This window comes from Zootermopsis nevadensis, unplaced genomic scaffold (assembly GCF_977971745.1).
Source record: "Zootermopsis nevadensis isolate Lab colony 2312 unplaced genomic scaffold, Znev_1.0 Znev_ptg000002l, whole genome shotgun sequence".
Lineage (NCBI taxonomy): Eukaryota > Metazoa > Arthropoda > Insecta > Blattodea > Termopsidae > Zootermopsis > Zootermopsis nevadensis.
The window spans coordinates 14214912-14242569 of NW_028259134.1; the positions used below are offsets into that span (position 1 = coordinate 14214912).

Sequence of the window (27658 nt, forward strand, 5' to 3'; positions counted from 1 at the left end):
TGATACATCCTTCTCTGGACATTATAGTTATAGATAATTTAAAATATTCTTTAAATTAATAGTTGAAGCAAGTATGGTATAGCATAATTGTACATTGAATTCTATCAGCATTGATGGATAGTTCCCTTCCAAATAGCACATGAGATTAAAAACAATAGTTAATCCAAAAACTTGGAAATGCTTAGTACCCATGCTGCATTTAAATTCAACCTAAAGTCAATTATTACTGTGAAGTAGTCCTTTAAACTTGTTTTCCACATTGTACTGTAACTTTTATTAATTACACATCTCAACTTTCATTAACATATATGAAAACGAAAGTAAAAGTTGATGCACTTCAGTGTCATACTTTTGTATCAAAGAATTGAAACCTTGTACACTGTGCAGTGTATTGATATATAAAATCATGCATTTAAACAAAACTGTTTACTCTGTAAGATTTGAGGTTTTCACAGCAGTGAGTATGAAGATTTCTGTCTTCTGGGTTGTTGCGCTGTGTAGTCTGGTAGATGTTTACCAATGTTTCAGAGGTCATACTGCATCGCCCTGATGACAGAGGCAGTATGACTTCTAAAACGTTGGTAAACATCGGCCAGACTACACAGCGCAACAACCCAGAAGACAGAAATCTTCAAAACTGTTTACACTTGAAAAGACACTTGGTGCCAAACACGTTTTGACCTCAAGAGGTCATCAGTGGCGAACATATTAATTCATATTAAATCATACAGTTCATATGATGATGGTTTGTTATAAAGCATTAAAGGTTGCACTTTTCAAAACCATACTTTATGTAATACACTGGATGTTAATTGCACAAGAGTTGGCGTATTATCTAAATTGAGTACTTTGCTTTATGTCCACTGGCCTGATTTCCGTTGTTGGTCTATGGTGAGCTGTGTCTGCGTTGTCTGTGCCTGTGAACTTCAGTGTTGTGTGGGTGTTACTGTCAGTTTTTTGAAAGTGTGCAGGGTTTTTAATCATTCTGACAAACCAGTGTGGCCATCTGTTGCAAACGATATTACACTTTGTTCCTGATAATTGCCAGGTCAAATAACACATTGGAGTCGTGGGTGTACTGCTCATTTTATGATTTGCTTTTTGCTAGTTTTATAGATGTGGAATTTTTCTAAAATATCAAGCATTTTGCCTTTTAAGGCTATTTTTAATATGTCCATGATATCTTCTGTGGGGCCATATTCATGTCTGTGGTCTAGTGTATTTTGATTTTGCTACGTTGAGTCTAATGTCTTGGATATGCACTTTGAATCTGGTTTTGTATGAAAGGCTTTTTTTTTCTTTGTTATTCTTGGCCTGCTTATCAGAGATGTCATTTTGTTGCTTCATGTAATTCAGTAAATCCTTAGCCCATTCAAGAGCTTACATGCTTTTCTGGAGTCAGTCTTGTTTAGTCCTTTATCTGATTTGCTTTCCCTTGTGCCCTTATAGCAATAGTGTCTACATTTTCCAGCACTTCATAGCCTGGGTTAGTATGAGTAGTGTATGTTGTTTCCACAGGCAGCATTTTCATAGTCTTCTTTGTTTTGCAGAATGTTTAGCTAACTCAGCAATTGAAATATTTTTTTCACCATGACTTGCTAACAGTTGTTGGCTTTACCATACATTCTGTGCATGACCTCTCACACATGGCATCTGATTTCAGGACATTATTTACTTGGTTCTCTGGTGCATTATCTATGACATTACTGCATTTTGTGGCATTCCTTTCACTCGCAGCTGCTTGTGTACCAATGGCAAAGTTAATGAAATGATCTGACCTTGCTTCCTTCTTATTAAAGTTCACTGGCACAAAACAATACAGCTATTCTCAACTTGATTGATTTATGGCCAGATGTGTAAGTCAAGCAATGAAAAACTATCAAGAAGATTGCCATATATGGAATTTTTTTTGTCATCATTAAGCTACAGAACAATCTTAATTTAGTTTCATGCTAGTGCCTGGGAATCTACAGATTGAATTTATACCTGTTTAACTGCTAAGCAAAGATCCAACCTGCCATGTTTCTGCAGGGATAGCAGTCGGTGAATGTAGTCTTAGCTTGACAATAAGCTGTTACTGTGAGAATAACTTTCAGAAAATGTGATGGAAACTCACCAGTGCCATATAGTAGGTGATGAAAATGTTGCTGTCCTGACCAAATGCATCATTAGGTGTGCTTGCAGAGTCCAGTAACTTCCCCAAAAATTGATGAGGTCTTAGTAGTGAATGTTATTTCTTAGTTCTTTCAGACTGGATTTATCTTTAATCTTCCCTACACACAAAAGTTACAAGGTGTTAAATCAGGAGATAGTGGTGGCCATAAACCATGGCTAATAATGTGATCATGAAAAACCCCTGGTAGTGCTTCCAAAATTGTGTGTGCCATGTATTGTAAAAGATACATCCAGTTTTCCTGCATGTACTTATTGTATACCAAACACCAGTTTATTTTGTCACGAAGAGAAACTTCATGAAAACTTTTGGATTTTCTGCACTGTAAGGAAAATGGGGTTTCATGGGGGGGGGGCACTAAAAGTGGGTCAGCATCATGTATAGACCAAAAAGCCACTAATAAAAATTTGTTCTCACAATCTGAAACAATAAGTTTCTGATTTGTTGTCTGTTTGACATTCTCTTACAATACTGCCTAGTTGCAGTAGTAATTTCAAAATGAAACAGCAAATGTGAATAAAAAATTAAACTGAAGAGAGAACACCAGTTGCTGAAGTTACACAAGAATCATTAAAGAAATGTTATAGAATTTGAATAAAATATGGGGGACCTGGTCTGAATGCCTTATCTCTCCCCCCCAAAGCTTGGGAGTGTTTTTAAGTGTTAAGATTCCATTTACAGGAACAATATTTCAAGTACAAGCTTTTTGCAGAAAAGATGGTAAAAGTGACTACTCACACAGATATTTTTATGTGTCTGGAAAAGCAGGAATAAAGAAATGGCTCTCTCTCTTACTGAAGGATATTAATGACTATCCTGTGCATTGACATAAGATGTAGATTGAAATGCATTTGTCCAATACCAGTTGTGTGTTGCTGACAAGTGTAATTAAAGCAGTAAGTGGTACTACACTTATGTTGCTCATGAGTCTATTAAATTTGTTATGCAATACTTGCTGTATGTGTGCTGCAGTTGAGGAAAATCAAGGATGATTGAGACTGCAGAGTAGCAACCTATCTGTTTAATGAAGATGGCTGTCTTTTGGCTTACACCATGCAGTCTGGTAGAAGTTTACAGATATTTTGGAGGTTTTTGTTGCCCCCACCATAGCAGATGCTAAAAGAGTCTTAATCATAATCTCCCATTTTTTGCATCTTTGTAGGTGGAGTCAGTACTGAGTTGTACAAGTTGCTGTCTAAAAACATTTTTTATTGAACCCATATGGATCACCTTGTACAGGTTAACAAGTGGTTTTGAGATTTCTTGTCAGTATAAAGTCTCTATTTCATCATTATTCACAACAGGTGCTTTAAGCCTGCTCATATCACTCTTAACTAGAAAAGCTGATTTCTGCCTTTTATCTGCTTCGGTCTCCTTAAGTAATCTACTGCTTTCAGACATGCTGTCCATTAAGTGCTGAAGTGTCCAGTGTTTACGTAGTAGTGCATGTTCCAGTGTAAAGCTGTCATAGCGGATGCATTGTATACTTGTACATGTGGCAACACTGTGCAGCTTCATCCCTATATCGTGCACCAGTGTCTTCAGGTAGACCTCGTGTTCATTTATACACTGCACCTCTGAAAAAATTGTAAGGAGAATATTTATATTTTAGGTAAGGTAAAGTTTAGTAACTTTGGAAAATGCACTTCTGCAATGTAACACAAATCCACAACATTTCATATTTATTACTGGGAAATGATAAACCATCATGCATGTATATCTAAGACTTGGTAGGTGTTCACCAAAGATATATACAAAATAGGTATATTGTGAATATACATACTCATGGACTTTGTTAGGGACGTAATATCTAAGTTGCATAGAACACATACCTATTGTAAAATTTGGTGGCTCAAAGTGAATGCACTTTATACCATATAGTATTGGAATTTTACTGTTTGCTGGTTTGATCAGGCCTTGTACTGCTAGTTCATATGCTGTTTGGCTCTGTATGTCGACACCACTCTGGCTGAATAACACATCAAGAAACTTAATTGGTACTCATATGATGGAACATTTGGTATCCATAACTGACACAGCTCTTGTACTTCTGAAGCATGGGCTTATGCTAACAAGGAAAAGAAAATGTGTTCTACCAGTGCACACTCATACTGGCATTGTTTTCTTGCCTCAAATGCCTAGATAGGTGAGTCACTTGGTGATGGTAGTTTCCTTTCTTCATAAAGAATCAAATTATGATATGCAAGCCTGGACTGATTGTGTCCTGAAGTTTTATAATCAACTTACATGGAACATTTTCTTTTAAGATTTAGATGAACATAAAGAAATTATTATAATTAGCAGTTGTTTTGAAAGCAGTCAAGTAGTCTATTTTTAATATCCCAATTTATGATAATTAAATTATGCTGTTTCATAATATATGATGGTGATACTTACTGAAACATTTGTTTCTGATGTGCAGCTTGTATAGATGCAACTAATGTATCTAATTTTGATCTATTCACATGCCGGAATGTTGCTTTCTCCACTACTTTGCCATCGCTGAAATAAGTATCTGTTGCCTGCCCTAGTAAACCCTTCAGTCGGAAGACTCTAGTGGGCCGCTGCATGTGTAAATTCTTAACAATTTTGTTACCTTCATTTAAACCCAAGACTGAAATGAAAAGTTAATATGATTTTGAGTCACCAAAATCATAGGTTATTAAACAAGCCTTATGTATGACATGACCTGCACAGGACTTAAAATTTTATATGTATTCTAATTTTAATCACTTACAAAATGAAGACAGACTGAAAAAACTATAAATTATTCTGCAACTTGCAATGTAATAATGTGATGATATAAAGTGATTACATACCAAACACCCCTGAAATATTTTTTCCAATGGGAGCACCCCATGTACAACGAAAATCATCTGGCTGATACCTTGGACCAACAACAAGGGGATGATCAGCAAAACTCGGGGAAACATGAACATTCAATGAGGTTGACGGATTGCCTTCTATAAAGACATGACTTGCTGGCGGTCGAGTTTCTAACTCGCATAAGTCTGTCGAAGAAAAATTGAAATTAAACAATCGTAATAGGCATACATTAGTGTGAATGATTCGGAACACTTAGGTTAGAAAATGCCCACCTCTGCAAATATTTCCAAGTAATATCTTTCGCACGTAAGCAGCTGTAATTCCAGCTGGTTTGTAGATGCAAACAACGCCTTTTAATAAGTTCCATACTGTAGGCGCCTTTGACACATACACCATTTTAAACAAATGTTATTCGCTTTCTTTCGCTTTTCATAATTCAAATGAATTTACGCCATATACATATCTCATTTGTTCAAACTTTATCACATAACCAACTTACCAACCAGAAATCTGAGGGCGGAGTCATGGGCATGTACTAAACTTTGACTATAGCAACACAGATATACCAACCAATCTGTGATGCTAACAGATTGTCCGTTCCTGCGAAGAAAGGTATAGCTGAAATTGCTTAACTGTCTAACAAGCTATAACGTTTGATGTGTAGACGATACCGTCCAGAAGACTGCCATTAACGTTTGATATGCCTACACTAACGGATTTTTCTTCTTGGCTGAAGACCTTGACTACGGCCTATCTTTGCTGGAGGAGAGTGATCACATCGATCTCCTTTGCGAAAATAATTTTACTTGAAAGTTGAACCCGTAAGAGTTGGGATCACCTTTGTATGACCACGCCGTTATGGTGGGGGATCTTTTGTTGGAGGTCTCGACGTTTTGGGGTAGGTGGGATATGCCCCTATCATATATCTTGGCATTTGTCTTACATCTGAGAAAAAATACGGAATGCCTAGGTCATGGTCGGCTAATTACCGAACACATTACACCAAGATTACAATGCATAATGAGAATGAAATCATTTACTATTTCCTCCCCGAATCAGGCTGGGGAAATATTTTCTTAATAAACTTCAAATTCAAATGAAATAAACGTATATATTTAAATCACAAGAGTTTATCCTACTTCGACGACTTAGTTTCATCCGTAATTGAAGGTTACATAAACATATATGTTGCGAAAGAAATAATTCGGTACATTGTTGTAGATTGTGAAAGAGTTAGTTTGACGCTACCAAAAAATTGAAATATCTGTGACTAATCTCTGTGACCTGTAAATTTCAGAACCATACGGAGGTTACGATGATCTAAACATATAGTTCAGTATTAATGGTGACTGTCTTGAGCCTCCGACGGTTATTTAAAGGTAACTTTTATTGTTTAGATTTGTGCATTATTGTGAGTTGTCATTCATACATGTAAAAGACCTTACATACTTCAAGACTTAGTGCATTTTGTCGTGAGAAAGGGTTTGCAGTTGTTAATTTTGGTGATTTCCCACATGACATTCGTAAGTGTTTCTCAGTGTCACCGCTAGATTACATTACTGAACATTGGATTGAATTAAGTTGCGAAAATTCAGGCATCGAACGAAGCGAAAAGAGATACAAGTTCCATACGTGCCGTTTTTTATTTTATGTTTGTCGTTTAGCGTTTGTGGAGTGAATGTCAGGAACTCTGAGAATATAGCCTGTATGCGGCCCCTAGATTAACGATCTGTGCTAATTCGACCCTTTCAAATTTCTTGGCGGCAAAATAATTTTCTAGTATTGACTGGAAAATACTTGGAAAGTATTTAGCTTGTAAGTGTGCCGAACGTTATCTGTTTGTGATAATTGTGTTTATTTATCGAATGCCTTTGATTAAGATGTGATGAACACTTTGAATTGCCCTTACCAGTTCAGTGACTGGTTATGGGCTGGATGACGAGTTTGATTCTCAAAGGGAGCAGCAGTTTTTCTGTTTGCCCCCATGTCCTGTCTAGCTCTGGACTCATGCAACCATATTGAGAGTAAAGCATCTAGGTTACTGGTCTGCTTACTCAAGATCTGAGGTTACGGGTGCATGGAGCTCTACATCCGTGTGGACAGTGTTTACATTTTACTTAAATTACATGCCACTAACAAAGTAGCTGTCAGACTTTTATTTGAGATTAATTTTTGTTTATTTAATATAATTAAAAATGCTAAGTAGAAGATCATATATGTAATATGTATGAAACATGAAATATATATGACATTTTGTTGGAAATGAAGTGGTGTTGGTTAGTTTTTCCAAACCATTGTTTTGTTACATATTTCAGCATGGGTCTTGTATATCAGTTATAAACAAAATGCTTGGAATTGAAACATTTAACAGATAGGCATCACATTTTGATTCACTAGAGGTAAAAAAAAGCATTTGGTTACACGGAAAATTGTTGCTTCTTTTCTTGTAGAAGATAGTATAAAATAGTATTTTGTGTACATGGTTGATTTTCTGTTATCATTCTGACTTCAGTAATCATCTTCATACAGTTCAGGATGGGAACTTTGGACTTAAACTTATAAAAGCAAACCATTCAGATGCAATTTAACATCAACTGTATTCTTCATTAATTTTGTAGCAAAGACATGCTACTTTTGAATTTGGAAATGAAGGATCATGTATCTCAATTACATTACAGAATGTCTTTGTTTCAGGTATTAGTATAGTTAGTGCACGAGTGTTCTCAATGACATCAGAAAAGTTGGAAAGTATTCCTGATGTTGAAATTGATCCAGATGGTACATTCAAATATGTTCTGATCAAAGTATATGGTGGAAAGAAAGCAGATTCTTCAGAAGAGGTCAAAACCGTTGTCCGTGGCTTCAAGTGGGGTGAATATCATGGTAAGACATGGAACAATTTTCATAATACAGGGTTTTTTGTTACTGTGACAGCTTTGTTGTTAATTATTGGAATTCTGCTCTGTTATAAGAAATTAGTATCTTCTTAATGATTCTTTATTGATGTGTGTGCCAGTAAATGTTTGGCTGATGTGTAGGTTATTTAACAATGCTTTTTTTTCTTCTTTAGCATTTGTCCCGCTTTGGCAGGGTCTGCTTTTTTCCTCTCTTTGGAGGTTTGCTTGATCTATTAGACATTTGGTAGGACTTCTTGGTCAAATGATCAGCTCGTCGCAAGGCCTCTACCTGTACACAGGACAGCACAACACAGAATGACACGGACAAACATCCACGCCTTGATTAAGATTCGAACCCACAGTCCCAGTGTCTGAGCGGCACAAGGCCCACGCCTCAGACTGCGCGGCCACTGTGACGGCTTATTTAACAATGTTGTATCCACTTTAAATTATGTTAATTGCATCTGATTACATGGAATGTGAAGAACCCATCCAAGTCTTGAGGTCCTGTGATATTTAATAACATGGTTGTTTCATATAGTGAGGATTGCTAGCCTCCCACCCAACTACTGCACCTTATTAAGAAATGAAGGTCTGTCTTTGATTATTGGTTATGTGGACAAAGAGGAAAGTTTCCTGCTAATATAACAGGAACTTTGGTCAGTCCAATATATTCCAGTTAAAAGCACATTCTGATAAATCACTCATGTCTTTAGTAAGGTGTGGCACTGTGTTGCTGTGCAGCCATTGTTCCATGCTTTAGACTAGGTCTTTATATCCCTCCTTCTACTACCAGTAGGATTCAACGAGCAAACTGGAGCTAAGTCCTTGCTAGGTCCTGTAAGCTTTATCATTTGTCTACAACTTCTTATTCATTTTATTTTCTGCGACACTCCCTATCTGGAGACTATCTCCATTTGCTATTTGAAGAAACACCTTGTGCTTAAAATGGAGCTGTATATTCTGAGTCACTTTGACCCAGTTTGCATCCTCACAATCTGTTTCCCAAAGACATCTGCAATCTACAAAGTGAATTTTTTCCAAGATGGTTCCCATCAAAATGCTGTATGCTTTTTATATTCTATCATTTGAGTTTATAAACTATTGTTATAGTATTTATTGCTGAAGTGTATATGGTTTATCATTTCTGAAGGCACTCTATAAGGAATTCTCAAATATGTGACAGTTTATTCTGACAGGTCATTGCAAGACAAGGAATTTAAATAAGAGAAAACTTCTTGTTTACATAGGGTGGCCAGGAACCTTACATTAGTGTAAGAAGTAGATGTTAATAGGGTTATACTGAATTGACAATATGTTTTATTCAAATATTTTATTAAAATACAATTATCCTGTATATTTCTTATCTTGACTTATGTCAGTACACATACAAATATTGAAAAATCTGATCCATAAGTTTGGTGCATTTTACACTGCTAAAGAGTACTGTCTGCTTTCATTACAGAATATTACAGTAACAGGCTAGAGAACATATGTGTGTTATTTACTTTGTACCACTTGACGTCATATTAATGATCACAGTATGTGTTAATCCATCATGCACACTGTGACCAATGTTGACATTAGATATGGCAATGAAATTTTCTTAGTATTTAGGCAAAGTAAACATTTTGTTAATAGCAGCATTTTCTCAGTAGTTACTTGTTTTTGATCATAAGGTATTGTGGTGGTTAAGAGCATTGCGTCAATTGATCTCCCATACTTCAAATATGTTGCTAATTCTTCCTGGTTAATTCTGTTGCTTCTTTTTCTTGGACTTAAAATCAGCATTTAAGGACTGAATTAAAAATTATGAAGCTTTGCAGATAAAAGTAACATCACCACAGTTTTAGTTTGCTACGTGCAAAAACATGTTGCATGCTTAATTGACAGATATACCAACAAGATACACACAAATTTTACCTGTAGTAGTCAAAATATAAGAACACACCAAGAAATTTATAAATGGAGGTTACATTTATACATGTATAATGATATTCTTCTCTATATGTGGACTATAAATATACAAGTCATTTTTTGGGGGGAGGGGGGTGTTACGTGTTTCAACCGGTACCACTTCGTTCATTTGAACAGTGTGTAGTGTGTGTGAGATATGTGCAATTACTTATGTTGAAGACAGAATATTTCATTGAATAAATAACTGATGAGGCTTGCCATAAAATTTTCAGGCCATTATTTTAGAGAGCAATGAGTAGTAGAGTCATTTGGTTCTAGCCTTTCTTCCAGACTGTCAGATGTTTGTTTCTACATCTTCATTAATTCTAACACTTTGTCATCACAGCCTTTGGTAAATTGGAAATATCAGCCACACTTAGCTCCTCACCAGGTACAGTCTGTCAGCTGTTTAAAATTGTTTCTTTTTCTTTCTTTCTCTCATGAATATTTAATTCCAGTGATCCTTTATGCAACAGTTTTGAGATTCAGTAGAAAATTTAGGCTCTCTCCACACTAAGAACATACAAACAATATTTGAGTGGTTAATAAGGAAGCAGAATGTAATCTGATTCTTTTTCAGAAATTTTAAAATCATTGTTTTCCTTCAGAGTGCCTTGTTCTACTGGAACTCCCCACCACATAATGGAATATGGTTATCATTACTGTCATGACTTTCCTCAGTCCCCTCTAGGTGAATGCTGCAGTATACCCTTGAAATAAGTCATAACTTCCCTGTTTCACATCCTTACGAATTCTAAAATATGGTGATCAGAAGACCCAGGTTTAAATCTGTCTTACGTTTGGTGTGAAGTTTAAATATAAAATTTAAATTTTTGCTAAAAACAGTGTGACAGTCTTTGTTCAACATTTTGCTGTGTTGTGTTAACTACTTCACTTATTGTTAAAGTTATGTTCCTTCAGTATTTCATCAGATTTCTGAAAGTATACAGCTTTTACTTCATGAACGTGTTTCTCTTAGAGATCTGAAATTCTCACAGTGGTGAAGATTTCCATGGCAGTCTTCTGGACTTTAGGTGGATACCCACATTTTGGAAGAAATATTACATTAATAATAGTTAATTATTTTGTAATTATATTTATCATAAAGGGAATAGGTTGTCTTCTTTTATATCCATTTTTCCCTTGTTTCATGTTCAAATATAAAATCAATGGGTTTTTACCGGAATATGCGATTTGAGGTCATCATCATTTTATGTTGGTCTTGCGGGTTGTAAGGCTGTTGTAGACTTGTAGGTCGATACCATCGTTTCCGCATGGAGTTACAACCCAGAAGACCAACGATTTTATTGGATGTTTGTTAAAGTTGTTTTATTTCACTTATTGTCACCTATTAAATTGTCAGACTTGGCTGTCTGATGATATTATGACGTAATTATACTAGGGTAATGAATCAAACATTGTTAGAAATTACTGACCATCTGATTCATTAATTTTCTGACTGGTAGATAGAAATTTCCCTAGGTGTGGTTTGAAATACCTTGTGCCCAGTGACATAGGGAATGAAAGTAAAATCTTCTATTAAGGGTTTTTAAGGATGGGGCTACGTGGAAGTGAGTGGTCAGTTTCATGCCCCCACCCACCCCCCGAGGTCCTTGAAGGACTCCTTTTTTTCAACAGACAGGAGTTGAAGTGTAGAGACCAAAGGTACTTTGAATGTGGTGGGAAACAGAAAGTATTTCTGCTTATACTAAGCAAATTCGAATAGTCAATCTCATGTCTAATCATGTTTATTGAGTGAGGTATTTGAGAATTGTGATTTTCAGCCTTGGTTATGTGCAGTTTTAGATAAATTGTAATTTACCAATCACAACTTCATTAAATTACTGATATTTCACTTTGTGTAGTTAGGTGTCATAGATCACCGAATACTATTCTGAGACGTGGTCGCCGTCACTGTGTCGTCACTTGTTCCGTCTGGTTCCAAAACAGCACAGTACTCTCTGAACCATCAGTCTGTTGATGTTGGTGAACTGATTTTCAACAGCCTCGTTACACTTTTCCTTTTTATTGGTGACATTCAATAAATCACAGTTTTGAGTATCACCACTTGACTTCCTTGCATTGCTCTCTGACTCTCAGGTGGGCTCTTCATCACATTTCAGTATCACATCTTCTTCCTCCCTTGTATTGGTCTTCTTTTTCTTCTCTGCAGATGGACTCGCCTCTTTTGAAGGGTGTGATTTTGGTGGGGATAAGGACAAAGATTCATTGAGTTCCATTGTTGAAGTGGAGTGCATAAGCGTGAAGGGTAATTTTAATGCTAGCTCTCCACCCATGGCCCCGACCAGGAGTTTCACTTTAACATAATAAGAGACATAGATAGCGAACACGTTTCGATCTTCTGGCGAATTGGATGCACTTGTGACGGTGGATGCTAGAGATGCTCCGGCTCTACTGAATGAGTCTTCAAGAGCTATCCAGTTCTTAGTAGTCCCCTTAGTTGGGTACAAAGTGTACGTGCGACTTAGGGATGATCCTGGTCCCAAAGGGCACTCATCCCGACTTGTCACTAGAGCCACCACATTCTTGAACTTACCATTGGAGAACATGCAGACATCCACATGCTGCACCACAAATACCTGCAAAAAAGAAGTGAAGTAATATCTGCCATTTGCATGTATTTTTTGTACAGTGTATAAAATGATTTTGAAAGTGTTACAAAGTTCAAATATTTGGGAACATCAATAACAAATCAAAATGATACTCATAAGGAATTTAGGAGGAGACTAAATTCCGGAAATGCTTGCTACTTCTCAGTTCAAAATATTTTGTCTTCCCGTCTGATTTCTAAGAACCTGAAAATTGAAGTACACAAAACAATAATTTTGCCTGTTGTTTTGTATGGGTGCGAAACATGGTTTCTCACTCTGAGGGAGGAACATAGATTACAGGTGTTTGAGGATATGGTGTTTAGGAGGATATTTGGGACTAAGAGAGAAGAGGATCGGGTATGGAGAAGACTGCATAATGACGAACTTAAAAAATATTCTCCTCCCCCAATATTGTCAGGGTGATTAAGTCAAGAAGAATGAGATGGGCGGGACATGTAGCGCTCATGGATGTGACAAGAGGTGTGCACCGGGTATTGGTTGGGAAGCCCTAGACATAGATGGGAGGATGATATCAAGCGTGATCTATGGGAGATAGGAGTTGAAGGAGACTGGATTTTGTTGGCCTAGGACAGGGTCCGGCGGAGGGCTTTGGTTAATTCGGTGATGAACCTTCGGGTTCTGTAAGCCATCTAGTTAGTTATTAATAGTACAAATTTCAGACCGTTGCAGTGTTACAAACGTAGCAGTTGGAGCAGCTGTACGTCCTTCCACTGTGCTGTTTCTTATGTTGCTGAGCTCAGCGCTTACCTTAATCCTACGCACGGTCTTGCCACTGTTGTTATGCACGGCTGTGTTTACCAGGATGGGTTCTCCGTGGCTGTACATAGCTTTGTCTAGGGACGCCTCCAGTTCGACACGTCCATCGCTTAGCAGGAAAGGTTTGTCTACGGCTGCGTGTGGCGGTGGCCCCACTAGCTGCTCGATGGAACGTGCTGGCGAACCCGGGGTCACTGGCACGCGGGGCACGCACCGTTGTACCACACGGATCCCCATTCGTACCGTGCTACGTCGATGCGTCTTCTCGTCTGCACGCTCCGCTGGAACAAGAAGGACCCTTGTAGTTGGGGTGAAACAATAGCGTCTTCTAATGTTGAATTCTAGACATCTTAAACTGTGCAATGTACTTCTTCCCCTTCAGCTCTTAGGTAAATAAATAAATTTAAAAACTTGTTGTCTTCTACATTGGATCATCGTACATGGTCTGTGTTAGGTTTGCGCTGAAGTACACTGTTGCCTGGAATGAGAATGTATCCGGACTGTACTTCGTTCACTGTGTATGGAATGGACAAGATATCAAGGGAAGTATATGGAAAGACTAATTAACAATGAGCCGACGGTTGTAACAATGTCGTTGCGAAATTCTGAACCCCACATATCACCACTAATCATCAGTCGCTGTACTAATGGCAATAACAAGGGCTTTAAAATACGCACTCGCGCTTCGTGAGACGCGGTGATTTTGCTAGCTGGGAAGGGTAAATCTACAATATTTAATATGAGGGAGGGGGGGATTGCCTGCGTATTTTTAACTTGGAAGTTAAACTAGTGTTTTTAAATTTTGTGTAGTAATAGATCTCCGATGTCAAATATGAAAGTTTTGATACTGCCATTCTGTTTGTTAAAAATTCTACAGTAGAACACTGGGATCTGATATCGTAAAAAATATTTTGTCGCGTACATGCTACATATTCCAAATTATTTATCGAATTTCGATCGGATTTGAAAAATGAGGTTTATGCTAATAGATACCTGTCGAAAATCAAAATGTCAAAATCGGGATGAAACATTCGGACTGACGAACACACAGACAAATAAACCTTTCCACTGTGCGTTTATCGAACGCGTTTCATTAAAAGAACGCTGTAAAATTAACGGAGGCTTGCAGTAACGATATTGTCTTATTTCGTCTGAAATTGCAGAAACAACTTAACATGACTTCCTTTAATGAAAGTCGTCGTTTTGTATTTTCTCAACTCACGTTTAGTAATGTGCATTATATAACTGTACGGCACAAGTTTTAGGTTTAATTAATTTTAATGAAAGTAAGAAATTACCAAGTAATGAAGTGTAAAATGAAGGGAAGGAAGTAACATGAGGATTATAGTTATATGTCGCCCTTATTTCTTATGATTTAAACTCTTTTACCTTCTGGTGCAAAAGTAGAGAAAATATTCAAGAAAATTCTTATCTCTTTGTGAAGTCTGGAAGTACTCCTCATTAGTAGAGCCAGGACTGTGCCGTCAGGTAACAGAAATGAGCTAATTTGAATTCGGAGCGGTCCGCGTCTGATATGTCACTGTTACAGACCGAAATGTTCTGTGCGTCTGTCGTTTAGTTACCCTTTTCGCCCCCTTTATTCCGCTAGTACTGTTCCTAATTGTTACTTTTCTGTGTAAGAGAGAGAACTGGATCTTTGTCTTCTCGTCTTTCTGTTGAAGTAACTGAGCTGACCTCTAATGACATTCGTTGACCTGAAGAATTCGTGTGGGATATCCCAGAAGGCGTAAAATGAATCTAATACGACACTTCTCATTAACTCGGACTATTCAGACCTGCCACCTAACAATCCTGTTGGTAGATCTACGCCATTGGGACTCATTTGGTTTTTGTATAGAATTGCTAGTCACTGCACTGGAATTTGAACGCTCGCTTCGTTTTGTGATACTGTACTTACATAATTCAAGTCAAGTCAAGTTTGTTTTCAACAGGCTATGATTCGAACGTTTGAAGAGCTCGCAAGACTTTTGATAAGTTTAACTGTTAATATAACCACAGCTAGAAAATATGTACGAAAACCTTTTGTTTAGTTTTGTCTGTTTGTTGAACGCAGTCTCTGACGGAAGACGTTTTTGAAAACAACCCTCTGGAAAATATGTGGTTCAGTCATAATTTTTTACTTCAGAAACGTTTAATGGTTTAGTGATTATGAATGAGTGTTAATGTTGAGTGTGCATTTGGTCAAATGCACTGAATTGATAAAACTTTAAGTTCTTTTTAAGAACAGTAACTACTGACTTCACATACACGTCACTTGTTCCTTTTGAAACATTTGTCCTAGAAATACGATCGCCTAGTTCGTGTTCGCTACGTGATTAATGTCGTGTGTATAAGGCAATTTTATTTTATTTATTAAAGATAAATAATGTATTTATATCCCCCAGCTGTAAGGTGCCCGGGCCAAGGAGTTTTCGGTGTTTGAATGTTGTGAATTTGAAGCAGTTGAACAATATTATGAAAAGTACTTCTTTTGAGAACCTTGCAATTTAGTCCTGGAAGTAAGGAACAAGTTTAATTTGTAAGAAGTTCCGAATACACCGGAAGGAAGTAATGTGTAGTTTTATAGGCTATTAAACTTGGTTAAAATGTCAGTTTGGGAACCGAAGTTTTGTGACGTCGTAAACGAGAACTGCGTTAATCGAAGTAAACTGAAGCCAGCCGGTAATTAGGGATGGTGACGTAACCGGATCAGAAGGCGGTATTTTGTAACGCCTACAAGGTTTTGTATAGTACGAGGTGCGATCGGAAAGTTTCCAGACTGCGCGTATAAAAAAAACCCGTACACTTATCTCAGGTATTAAATTCATCCATCACCCTCGAAGTAGTTCCCCTGGGAGTGAACACAACGATCCCAGCGCAGCTGCCAAGCCTGGAAGCATCCCTGGAAAACTTTCTTTGTCAGCCTGTCAAGCACCATCTGCGATTCTGCCTGAATCTCTTCTATCGTCTCAAATCTCCTTCCCTTTAGCTGAATTTTCATCTTTGGGAAGAGGGAGAAGTCACACGGCGAATAAGGAGGGTGCGGGATGACGGCCATGGTGTTTGAGGCCAAAAACTGCCGAACTTTGAGGGCGGTGTGCGCTGGCGCGTTGTCATGATGCAGCAGCCAGTTGTGGCTGCGCCACTTTGACGGCCGCTTCCGTTCTTTAGAATCAGCTGACAGGTCCCATAGCCTATCCCAACAATGTCGCACAAGTCGTTGATGGTACGACGTCGATCTTCGTGAATGGCCTGCCGAATCTTCGTAACATTTTCGGGCGTTGTGCTCGAAGATGGTCGTCCAGAACGCTCGTCATGATCGACAGAGGTTCGGCCATTTTTAAAACGTGAATGCCACACAAAAGTTTGTGCACGACCCATTGCGGACTCCCCAAATGCTTGCTTTAGCATTTCATAGGTTTCCGTAGCCGTTTTGGCGAGTCTTTGGCAAGAGATTCAGGCAGAATCGCAGATGGTGCTTGACAGGCTGATAAAGAAAGATTTCCAGGGATGCTTCCAGGCTTGGCAGCGGCGCTGGGATCGTTGTGTTCACTCCCAGGGGAACTACCTCGAGGGTGATGGATGAATTTAATACCTGAGATAAGTGTACGGATTTTTATACGCGCAGTATGGAAACCTTCCGATCGCACCTCGTATTTGAATAATCAGTGTTCTGACAAGAGCTCTACATCTTGTAATGTAGGAAACAGTGATCAGATGTGGCCTGTGCCGCGGTAAATGGTGCTGATTTATCGTAGATATTTCACTGTTCAGAATTAAAGTTTGTACAAAACAGTGACGTTAGGATTTGAGGGTTTCACGGCCGTGAGTATGAAGATGGCTGCCGTTTGGATGCTGATCTGTGTAGCCTGGTAGAAGTTTACCTACCTTTCAGAGGTGCTTGCTGCCTCCTTCCTCAGGGCTGTTGGTCTGATGATGGATACAGCAAGCTCCTCAGAAACACTGGCAAACTTTTACCAGGCTACACGGCTCAACAACTAGCAAGACAGCCATATTCGACGTTAGGGTTGATTCCGCTTCACAAGTTAGTAATACTCTCGTGATGACATTAGGAAGAGCGGAAATGAGAATGAAGTGTCTGTATAAATAGTGAGAAATACAGGAATTCAAAAGGTGAGCTGAAGTCAATGGATTAAAGTCCAATTACATTATTATTGTCTTTATTTTTTTAAGACGTAGTTGAATAGGTGGAGAAGGGGCAGATAGAGGCCTAGTGTGTTTACTCTTTACTGGTAAATGTTATATCGATATTGAAATAATTTTTTTAGTTATGCTTACTTAATAGCGATAATTTAGTTGTCAGAGCATTACATCCAAACAACAAAGGAAAGAGAATTCGAACATAACAAGAATTCTATTTTAGCAAAAGAACGAAATTGTTTCTTCTTGTAATTATTTTGTTTTATCAGATTTTTTTAACAGATTTTGAGACCTCCTTAGGCGTATTGCTAGATGTGAGGAAGCTGGCAAAGTGAACCAGGACATTTTGTCCTCCTCGTCAGTTGTGGCGTACGGGATACGTCTTCCGCTGGTGGAGCTCTTTCCCCGTGTCATATCGATCGTATTCTTTATCTTGAATCCGAGTATTCTCTGTATACTGGACTTCTTTTCTCTGAGAGTTTCTACTGACAGTTTTCTGCGAATCAGACGAACACGTAAGGACATTATTGTATATGATTTGAGGTTTTCACAGTGGTGAGTATGAAGTATTGCGCTGTGTAGTCTGGTAGATAGGTCATACTGCCTCCGTCATCAGGGCGACAGCGCAACAACCCAGAAGACAGAAATCGACATTAATGTGGTCTTCATAATCTTCAAAATTTTGATTCTCAGAAAATAGGAAGGACCTGGGACTGGTACCATTTTAAATTCAGCTGCATAGAATTATGAACGATCACGTACTTGAATGACACTAGAGAATGAATCGTAACAGAAAAAAAGTTTAATATAATAGTTAAGAATTTTCGGAGTCGTAGTCTTATATCGTTCAGCAAAGAATTTACGAACTTCGTGGTCGAATAATATAACGTGGTCCATTGCTCCCTGAGAGACTGCACCCATTTTAACAGCTGAGAGCTGACAAGAGTTCCGAAGAAGAATTTTGTTCTTCCAAAAGCCTAAATAATCGAGAGGAAAACATGGAAATTTGAGCATGTAATTGCAAATTAATTTTGTTAGTGAACTTGGCTGTATTCTCTGTTTCGCTGTCAGTGCGGAAGGGTAGTAGGTAGTCATTGTCCACACCAGTTTCCTTGCCATCTGCGCTTTGTATAAGTGATTTTGGCTCTGTCTCTTACGGCTTGGTTTATGGAACGGGACGGTAAAGCAGGTGGTTATCGATTAAATTATGTTCTGCGCGGCGATGTTCCCGCACGTGCACAGTGCTGATACTGAGCATGTTTTTGACTATAGCACTGAGCAGAGCATGCGCAGTGTGTTAAAGTAATCTTCCTTCCGGACCCCTTCTGAAAGACGCCAGGTTAAATGACGCGGACGATATTAATTCAGGAGTTCGAAAAGCCTCTATTAGAATTTGATTGGCAGAAAATTAGGAACGGATTTGCGTTTAGTGTAATGAATATTATCGTCACGATCGACATCCTCATATAATCTTTGTACCCCAGTGAGTCGAGAATTGTTTAGTAGCAAATAATTCTTGAATACATATTTCCACGAAGAATTTACTTTAATTTTCCAGTGAGTGTACTTTAAGCCGCCTCACTGCGTGACAGACAATGTAGCACTGAGCTGTCACATTAGCCTCTTGGTGTATCTCTGGTTCTCAGTACAGCGCCTACGTTCCTACTGCTTCTCAGGATCGATTCCGGTGTGAAGAAACAGAAACGGGAAATTTTGCGTCGAAGAGTGGCTCCTAAGTAAAAGTGCTAGAGGCCGGAAGCGTAGTCTTTTGTAAACGGTGAATAGGCTATAACATGAACACGGAAGTGTTTCAGTTTCCTGATGCTTTTCAGCTCTTTTAAAAATGGATGGAGAATAGATACATTTTGCTAAATTATGAGCTTCATAACGTGAAGTCTTCGGCAATTATTTTTCTTAGCGAGAAGGATATGATGAGTGAGGTGACACGAATGTTTTTGACTTTTTCTTCCAGACATTTCATTAGCAAGCATTTCTACTAAGCTCCAGAAGCATCGTTCAGAGCCGGAAAGTATTATAATATTGTTTTCCTGCCACCCGAACTGCGAATATAACTTAGTTATGATTTCTTGAGGACAGAAGAAGCCTTCAGATTTGTTCCTGTTGTAGGTAATTACTTCAGAGGTGGTGTCCAGTATTAGTTCCACCACAGTCTTTGAATCACTGATGTACGGGATGGATGGTAAATAGTTTACCGACGTTGTATCAGCTGTTTTCGATTATTCATCTTCGAATTATATGAGGGGATGACCGCGTTCGATGAAGTTGACGCGATTAGGGAGAAAGCTGTCGTGGTCAGTCATTCACATGGAGGGACTGACGATAACTAAGAATCTTTTAGGATGCTCGATGTCTCGTACAAGATTCGAGCTGGGCTTTTCCGGAGTACCAGTCATGCGATACGGCTTCAGCCAACTTGCCTGGTTAAATTAAAATTAAATTATTTGGTTATTCCATCAAATCACAATGTATTTAAAATAAGATAATTAAAATATCATTCTGTGTTCCATATCGAATAATCGATTTACAATTGGAACAGTTACAACATGTTTCGGTTTTATTAAACCATCATTAGGTGTAAAATTATATTAAATTTAATACATCATCAGGTGTAAAATTATATTAAATTTAATATAATTTTACATGTTTCGGTTTTATTAAACCATCATCAGGTGTAAAATTATATTAAATTTAATATAATTTTACACCTGATGATGGTTTAATAAAACCGAAACATGTTGTAACTGTTCCAATTGTAAATCGATTATTCGATATGGAACACAGAATGATATTTTAATTATTTTAATTATCTTATTTTAAATACATTGTGATTTGACGGAATAACCAAATAATTTAATTTTAATTTAATAAATCACAATATGACGCAACTACACTATCTTGCCTGGTTAATGCAATTGAATTGAAATGCATAATTTCTGTGTAATTGCGGTAAATGTGAGGTCAGTGCTTTGACCTGTAAGATTTCTTGAAGCGCCTTGAATGTCTTATTGTGTGTCAGAAGGTACGTGGTCGTATTGTTTTTGAAGTTAGGAGTTTGCTAATAGTCGTCGAGGAAATTGTTTTTGTGTCCTCGCCAGCCATTGTGGCTTATAAGGTGTTTGTTCGCTCTAACCTTTTTGTAAACATTAAATTTGTATTGAACAGTCGTGTGCCTACAGGAGTCTGTTTCAACATATTCTGCCACCATGCTTTCATACCACAACTTGAGAACCTCTGACGTAACGTGTATTGATTTACATCGTCTTTACGTATTTAGTCCAGCCTTCTAAAATTACCGTATAACGAGTTTAAGCTCTGTATTTTATAAAGAAATGCATCACGTTGTTCCGGTGTATCTGCCGAATTATAATGTTATAAATACGGTTCTTTGCACGGAGATATGTTATCGCCTATAAAGAATTCAGCCGGTCGAATCAAAACTTGCATTGGGTGACTAGTTATAACAAAGAACAAATTTTGCATTTCGAAAGCGCTTTTATGAAGGGATTAAATCCCTATGTTACACGTAACATACGACCCAATGAACTTAATTTCTTCAAATTGAACGAATCTGTTCAAAATAAGCATGTTCTGTGCGGAAACTCAACATTTGAGTTGTTGCCTCGCAACATGTAAGAGGCTGGTGTAGATTAATGTGGAAGAGGTTTTTGAGCATGTCAGATTCGGTCATTGTGTTGTGGCGCTGTTCGTTGTGGCACGTCGTAAAAATCATGCCATTCTTTGTTCTGGTTTTATCTGCTATCAGCTATTCCACTCTGATGATTTTAGACAAATTATTGGAACGTGAATACAGAGTAAAATTAGTCAACGAAACATCAAAACAACGTCAGTTGCATGTTTAGGCCTGAATCTGTAAGGGACTGTTTTACAGAATCATTCTGAATGTTTTGAGATCGACATCAAAATTAACCAGGCATCGTATAATTAAATACAGCATAAATAGAGATTGTATTTCGAAAGTTGGAGTAAATGTAAAACGGAATGTTTTTATTTCACTAATTATAGATGAGTTAATTAAACCAGGAAAGCAGGAATGAAATAGCCCTAAATAAGGACGAAGTATATCAAGCAATTCCATTTGCTAGGGCAGAAAAAAGTAGCTGTGATGTGGACACAAGAAATACGTACAAAATTTGTTGGTAAAACCTTTTGAAAAACCAAAATACCTTTCGTAGGTGAGGGGATACTATCAAATGGACGTCTTTCATATTGCTTTTTAAAGATGGATCTGGTTTAGACGGGATTTTGTGAGCACGACAATGAATCTAAAGGTTCTGATAACAGATTTTATATAGGGTGTAAGGGAAGGCTGCCTCTCGCCGTACTAACCAACGCGATTTATAGATCCCCGGCCCTGCAAGCGTGTAACGTAGCAAGACGCAGCTCACACGGAAGAATACGAGTATATTGCCGTTGTCATCCCTTCTTTTGAAGTCAGATGTCGGAGCGAACGATCGCTAGCTTCGTACAGAGTAGGCCGACGTATAAGTATGTTTAGCGGCGGAAACATAGTCAGTGCTCGAAAAAAAAATCAATTGGCAACTCGCCTGGCAAACTGCAGGCCAAGGCTATTTCGAGGCGGGTACCGCACACAGAGCGGCGATTGGAGGGATCGTCAGATCGTGGCGGCACAGTAATAACGGGTGCTTTCCCCCCCCCCCCCCCCCCACCGCCTTCCGGAAAACCGCAACATCCAGATTGAGAGTGGATGCTTCTGTGTATCCAGGCTAAGAATTCTAGCTACAGCAGACAATCAGTGACCGCTGACTGTTTTAATGATAGCGGGAGTAAATGAAATGTATCAGAATGAAGGACGAAAATTAAGCGAAATAGCCCATTACGCCATCTTTGAACATCATTTTCGACATTCTACAGCGAATGTATGTCGATATAATCAAAAATTCATAAAGAAACATATATTTTGTTTTTTTTCCAGATGAGCTAAATATCAGTGTATTAAACTTTTTCGCAAATATTTGAGATAAACTCAAATAAATGTTTACGCTCTTAGGTTAAGTGATCGTTAAAAATGTTCAGTCTAAATTAGAACTGAATTGGTTTAACAGTTTTTCGTAAAATTCTCCAATGAATTTAATTGAAATCGTAGTATCCGTTTCGAGTTAGTTCATGTGCACGGGGAAGATGTTGACGCTTTGATTTACATCAGCTGCGCATGAACAAGCCTTGCGTATTCCTACCACGGTTTAAATGATGTCTAACCCAGGTCTCGTAAGAAGTAGTAGATGTTAACCGCGATTTATTTTTAATACATGCTAGAAAGATGAAGAGTGAAGGCTGTAATATAAGAAAATCTCGTCCTACAAACGTGTGCGTGGCCTCGTTGAGTTGTACAAATGTGGCAATTGAGATATGCTGATGCGATGTGTACATATCAATACATACAGAACAATGGTTCTTTATTTCTAATTAGCTATACCAACATTAGACTTAATTTCGTGGATATTTTAGCGCTTATTTCTTCCAGTTCAGGTAAATACAAGATTGGCAAGACAAAAAGTAAGAGATAATGTGATTTGAATTTGAGGATAGCAAAGGGAAGTAATTAGTAAATAATTTATTTAGAATTTGCGTGTACTCCAGTGGGATCCTTGTACCTCCCCACATCTTGTTTGTGTTGCTGTCTATAAAGCCTGAAGTTAGACCAATAACTTAGCTTGGCGTAATTCATCGGGATGTGTGGATGTGGAGAACAGCTAGCTGTCTGCTGTCCTGTCCATTGCACGGCACTTTGCTGAGTGAGCTTAGCTTATAAAGTTCCTGAAATAACGTGCCCTGAAAATTGTATAACATTTCGGGATTACAGTGGTATCCTTTCGGGATCCATCTGCCTATGACGCGATAGATCGCCACGTCTAATGTGCACAAGTGAATAATTAATTGAAGCGTGATTCCCATACTGTACTTCGTTAATCACTTTCTCTAGTTCTCTGTTTCTTTCACTTTGTTTTGTCTCTTTTCTTTCATTCATTATCTCGCTGTTCTTTCATGTCCTTCCGTTGTTACCGCCGCTTTGTCATTTCTTTGGTTTTCTATTTCTTTAATGATTTACTTTCCCTCCTTCCTGTGCTTTTCTTTAAAAAAAACAGTCTGTTCCGATTGTGCATCTGATGTACTTTTACTCTTGTAGTAGGTATAGTTTGAGAAACACCACAGATACTTTGGATTATGTCTCTGGGATGTTGCTTGTGTAGTCGTATAGGAAAATACCAATGTTTCGGATGAATATGCCACCTGTATCTACAGGGTTAAAGTGAGTAGGGTTGTGATGTTGATTGATTTACAGGGAAAGGTAGGTTTATCTGCTTGCATGTCAAGTGGTTGTCTGCAAGGAGAGAAACATACTCAAAAGACTTGTCGATGGTGTAATGAATATCACTAGTATAAATGAATGAACGAATTGCACGGTTAAGACTTCTTTTGGGTAAATTTGAGTGAACGCTGTAACATACCAGCGTAGGCTCGAACGTCGTAGCTGGTCCCGATTGGGGCACCGCTGTACTCCTTGGCTGGAACCAGCTGGACGCTGGGCGGTGCCAGGGGCGTCACTTCCATCGTGAACGGATGTGCATTCGGCCCCAGTCTTTTGATTAAAGCTTCCTGTGAAAAAAAGATGATTAATACTTTAAGTGCTCCTCCTTAAAAATGCTGACAGTCATTCAGCTCGTGAAGAATTTCCCTGCTTTTATGGAATCAGAAGATTCATTACCTTGCTATAAAAGCTGGTTAGTAGATTATGTCCTAAGCCAGATGAAACCTCACAGCTTCGTTCTCTTGGACCCATTTAGAATTCCTCCTACTTGCAACTAGGTTTCCCAGGCGTTCTCTTTGCGACAAAAATATTATTCAGATTAATACTTTCCCATTCGCTCTACATGTCTTTAGGTGAAGAGTAAAAACCTTCAAAAGCCATGGTGGTCCCCATTAAACAATTTTCTGTCGCGTTGTTCCCTTCTTTCACGGACAGGTGTTTGCTTCCAATTATAAAAGCCGTTCGTAGTGACAATTCTATTCTGCTGTTAGTAGACTGGAAGCTTGTAGTTTGTCTCGAAACCAAAACGTGTTAAAATTCTAACGTAACATAGATTATATGGTGTTGAATGGGAGTATTAGCCTACGAATTAATTTGGAAGATTGGATGATTACGGACTTCAACCTGGATTGCTGGCCTCCGAACACGAAGCGGGAGGCCTGCTATTCAACCGTATCGTGCTAGATATTGACCGACGTTTCGAAAGAGCTTATGCCTCAACAGTCACGCTCATGGCAGAGGCAGTAAGCGTCACTGAAAGGTCGTTCAGCATCTACCTGACTACACGGTGCAGCATCCCAGAAGACAGTCGTTATAAAATAAAATTCTGTGTCTTTAGTCAGGAAGTAAATTCCAGCAGGTGAAGACGTGCTCTTGAATGATCTACTGGAGGCGTTTTGTTTACATTAGCGAACATTGTATTCCGTAATATCTGATCGCCCTGGGATATTGAATGGCCGGAAGGTTGACGGGCAGTGGGATGTGAGGGGTTGGGCTTGTGGGTGGGGGAGTGAACTGATGCGCGGATAAATGGGCTAGTAGGTGTTTGGGGTATTAAGTGCATGAATAGATGAACGCGCTGTTTGCTTTAGCCGGCACTGTTATTCTTTAATGTTGGTATGATAATAACTGAGTGGTGAAAGCTCGTTATTTCCTCCGACAGAATCAGTGGGAGCACCACCGGCTGGCCGTATGACGTAACGAGGATTAAATACGTAAATATCTGTTTGTGGACATACGTGCGAACGTATTAATTTTGTGGACAAAATCTCCCATGAAATAACCGCGTTTGTTCAGTGGTGACCTTTATTACAGGATTAATTTTAAACCGTAACTTAATTGGATGTCATTACGTGTCATCTATCATTGTATGAGATGTCACATTTATAGCTTTTCTGAGTTATTAATTACCAACCTGACGTCGGATATATTGTTGCCGTATGGCACAGTGTTCGTTTAAAATGCGTATTAGTATGGGTACTAATCTCCATGTATAAATCTTCTGATATAAAGCAAGTTACAGAACACAATGAATTATTGATTAGGAGTGAAAGTGTGATATTGAATTCTCTGTCATCTGTGGGAGAGGTAAGAATTAAGGCATTAATTCAGGCCATTTATTAACATAGGTTTTTGTAACATGACCAACTTGGTCTGTAGACCAGGCGATGTTATTTACGACAATATGTGGCTTGTTGGGATCCTCAGGAATGTTTTTTTAAAATTAAAAGTAAAACTAACCTTTGTAATTCCCAGCTATTTTAATTTTTAGAAGAAACAGTAGTACGTGCCACACAGGCAGATTAATATAAAATTTCTTCTTATAGTGGTGGAAAAGTTTCCTTAGAACTCAGAGGAGAATTAATTTTTATATCTTCATCCCTTACCCCATCTCTTTTTTTCATGTATCCTTTCGTCATTCTGTCCTTTCTCCCGCATTATTTCCCATCACTTTCAAATTACACAATTGACAAAATTAACAATAATGTTACTTCAATGTCTTTGTTACGCAAATTAGTACTTCGATGAACTATCTAACGACATTTAAAATACAAAAATTACACATACAAACAACACTGTTTACATTTTAAAAACACTTTGTGCCAAACATATCTAACGATAGATACCAGCACTTGTAGCGTTATTACTGAGAGCACAACACAGATACAGTCACTCTGACATAAACCGTGTTCTGTTACATACACAGATTTCACTCTGTAGTAACTTCTTTTTGGTTTATGACCCAGCATTATTTGACCTTGCTATATAAAAGACACACGTGGCACACTAATAATCTGTGAACGTAATGGTTTATTTATGTCATGTATTGGAACTTTGGAACTTGTGGTCATTTTTGTCATCAATAAAAAATGGAAGGTTGTTCTGTGGATGTGAGTGAAAATTGATTTTGTCGCATAAGTTTTAATTGGTCTCGTGAGGTCATGAACCCCTCTTCGCACGTGTCCGTTGCTCCTTATGGGATAATTTCGATGCTTCGGACTTCATGTCGGCACGATTCCTCTGCAGCAGTACACTAAACGAGGAATCAGTATTCCAGATGTCCACTGATTAAATTCCGATGCTGACTACGCTCTGCAGAATTTCTGTTCTCTGAAAGAATTTGGGGGGGAGGGGTTGAAGAGGATGACTTCATACCAGGGGTAGCCGTCCAGTTTTTGGGTGAGGGCAACTAGGAGGATAATTCAATTTGAAACGGGTACCACTTGGTTTAAAAAACCCGGCATGCGTTTAAAACATTACTCTTTGCGATTGAGGAGCCGTTAATGTATTAACGCAAACCTTCTACTTTTAGTTTTAACTATTTATCTTTTATAAGAAACCGTAAGGTGCAAGTAACTACCTAGCTGCTAGCGTAAACGTTTTCGCTGACACTCGAAAACACTTCTGTAGGTATCTTAATGACCGCGGGCATTCGTTGGCGATATCTGCGCTTTAGAACCCTCCGGAAATCTGCTCGGTGTCAGCTGGCATAAATTGTGTATTCACGCAAGGCAATAATTAAGAAAATCGAAACAAGAGTTTTTCTGAACTTTATAAGAGAAATGTTCCTTAGATAACATAAGTCCGTTTAATCCAAATTTTCTTGTTTACGGATTTTACTGTTGTTATTAACATTAATATGTTTTGCAAAACAGTCTGCTATTGCTCCCTGCCAAATGTAACCCAGGTCACATATATTACTTTTTCTTTAATATTATCCTATCTACGCGTTGAATTTCCAAGGGGTCTTATATTCCAGTTCTTTCCCAAAAATATTTTACGTATTTGTTATCTGTCCCTTGCGTGCTACATATCCCGCCAATCTCATCCTCTTTAATTTAAACGTCCTAATAGAGGAACTTCTGTTAATTAGAATCCTTAAAGTTCTTACTTGACACAAGATTAAATCTTATTCCAAACACTTTTCCGAAGCATTTGACACGAAGAAACGACATCACAGTAGGTGTGACAAGAAATGTGATGTCATGTAATTTATCTTTGGTCTTTCATTATAAAATGTTTTAGATTTTCCTAGTGAATGGAGACGAACGTAAAAGCGATGGTGTGTTGCTTCCATAAGCCTGTAACAGATAGCTGCATTACGTCGTTGTTTTCAAGCGGTGACAACTAGAAAATGTTCGCAGAGGGGATAAAACAGATAAAGAAA

General features: G+C 38.2%; 3 protein-coding genes across 5 annotated transcripts in view; 1 reads left to right on the forward strand and 2 right to left on the reverse strand.

Moving 5' to 3' along the window:
* Positions 1 to 3361: 3361 nt before the first annotated feature.
* Positions 3362 to 5492, reverse strand: LOC110836622 (pseudouridylate synthase TRUB2, mitochondrial). Its single transcript, XM_022078023.1, has 5 exons — positions 5272 to 5492; positions 4993 to 5184; positions 4571 to 4787; positions 4006 to 4142; positions 3362 to 3750 (listed from the first exon to the last, which is right to left on the reverse strand). Exons 1-5 carry the CDS (start codon positions 5393 to 5395, stop codon positions 3440 to 3442), a joined length of 981 nt encoding a protein of 326 aa, XP_021933715.1. The 5' UTR covers positions 5396 to 5492; the 3' UTR covers positions 3362 to 3439.
* Positions 5493 to 6230: 738 nt separating this feature from the next.
* Positions 6231 to 27658, forward strand: part of LOC110836614 (14 kDa phosphohistidine phosphatase-like) — a 143915-nt gene continuing 122487 nt past the window's right edge. Inside the window, exons 1-2 of one of the 3 annotated variants that reach the window (XM_087350389.1) lie at positions 6231 to 6378; positions 7694 to 7882. In XM_087350389.1, the coding sequence (XP_087206515.1) occupies positions 6342 to 6378; positions 7694 to 7882 (226 nt within the window). In that variant the 5' untranslated portion in view covers positions 6231 to 6341. The other 2 variants (XM_087350398.1, XM_022078000.2) reach the window with 2 other exon arrangements.
* Positions 9194 to 27658, reverse strand: part of LOC110836612 (phosrestin-2) — an 89841-nt gene continuing 71376 nt past the window's right edge. Inside the window, exons 6-8 of the mRNA XM_022077997.2 lie at positions 23912 to 24059; positions 13233 to 13522; positions 9194 to 12452 (exon numbers count right to left, since the gene is read on the reverse strand). Of these exons, the coding sequence (XP_021933689.1) occupies positions 11949 to 12452; positions 13233 to 13522; positions 23912 to 24059 (942 nt within the window). The 3' untranslated portion in view covers positions 9194 to 11948. The remainder of the gene's footprint in view (positions 12453 to 13232; positions 13523 to 23911; positions 24060 to 27658) is intronic.

Excerpts from the sequence above, each read along its gene's own strand:
- LOC110836622 (XM_022078023.1), bottom strand. The coding sequence starts at position 5,395 with ATGGTGTATGTGTCAAAGGCGCCTACAGTATGGAACTTATTAAAAGGC. Across the intron at positions 5,185-5,271 it reads ACTTGGAAATATTTGCAGAG|ACTTATGCGAGTTAGAAACT; the intron begins GTGGGCATTTTC and ends TTTCTTCGACAG. Across the intron at positions 4,788-4,992 it reads AAATATTTCAGGGGTGTTTG|TCTTGGGTTTAAATGAAGGT; the intron begins GTATGTAATCAC and ends TTTTCATTTCAG.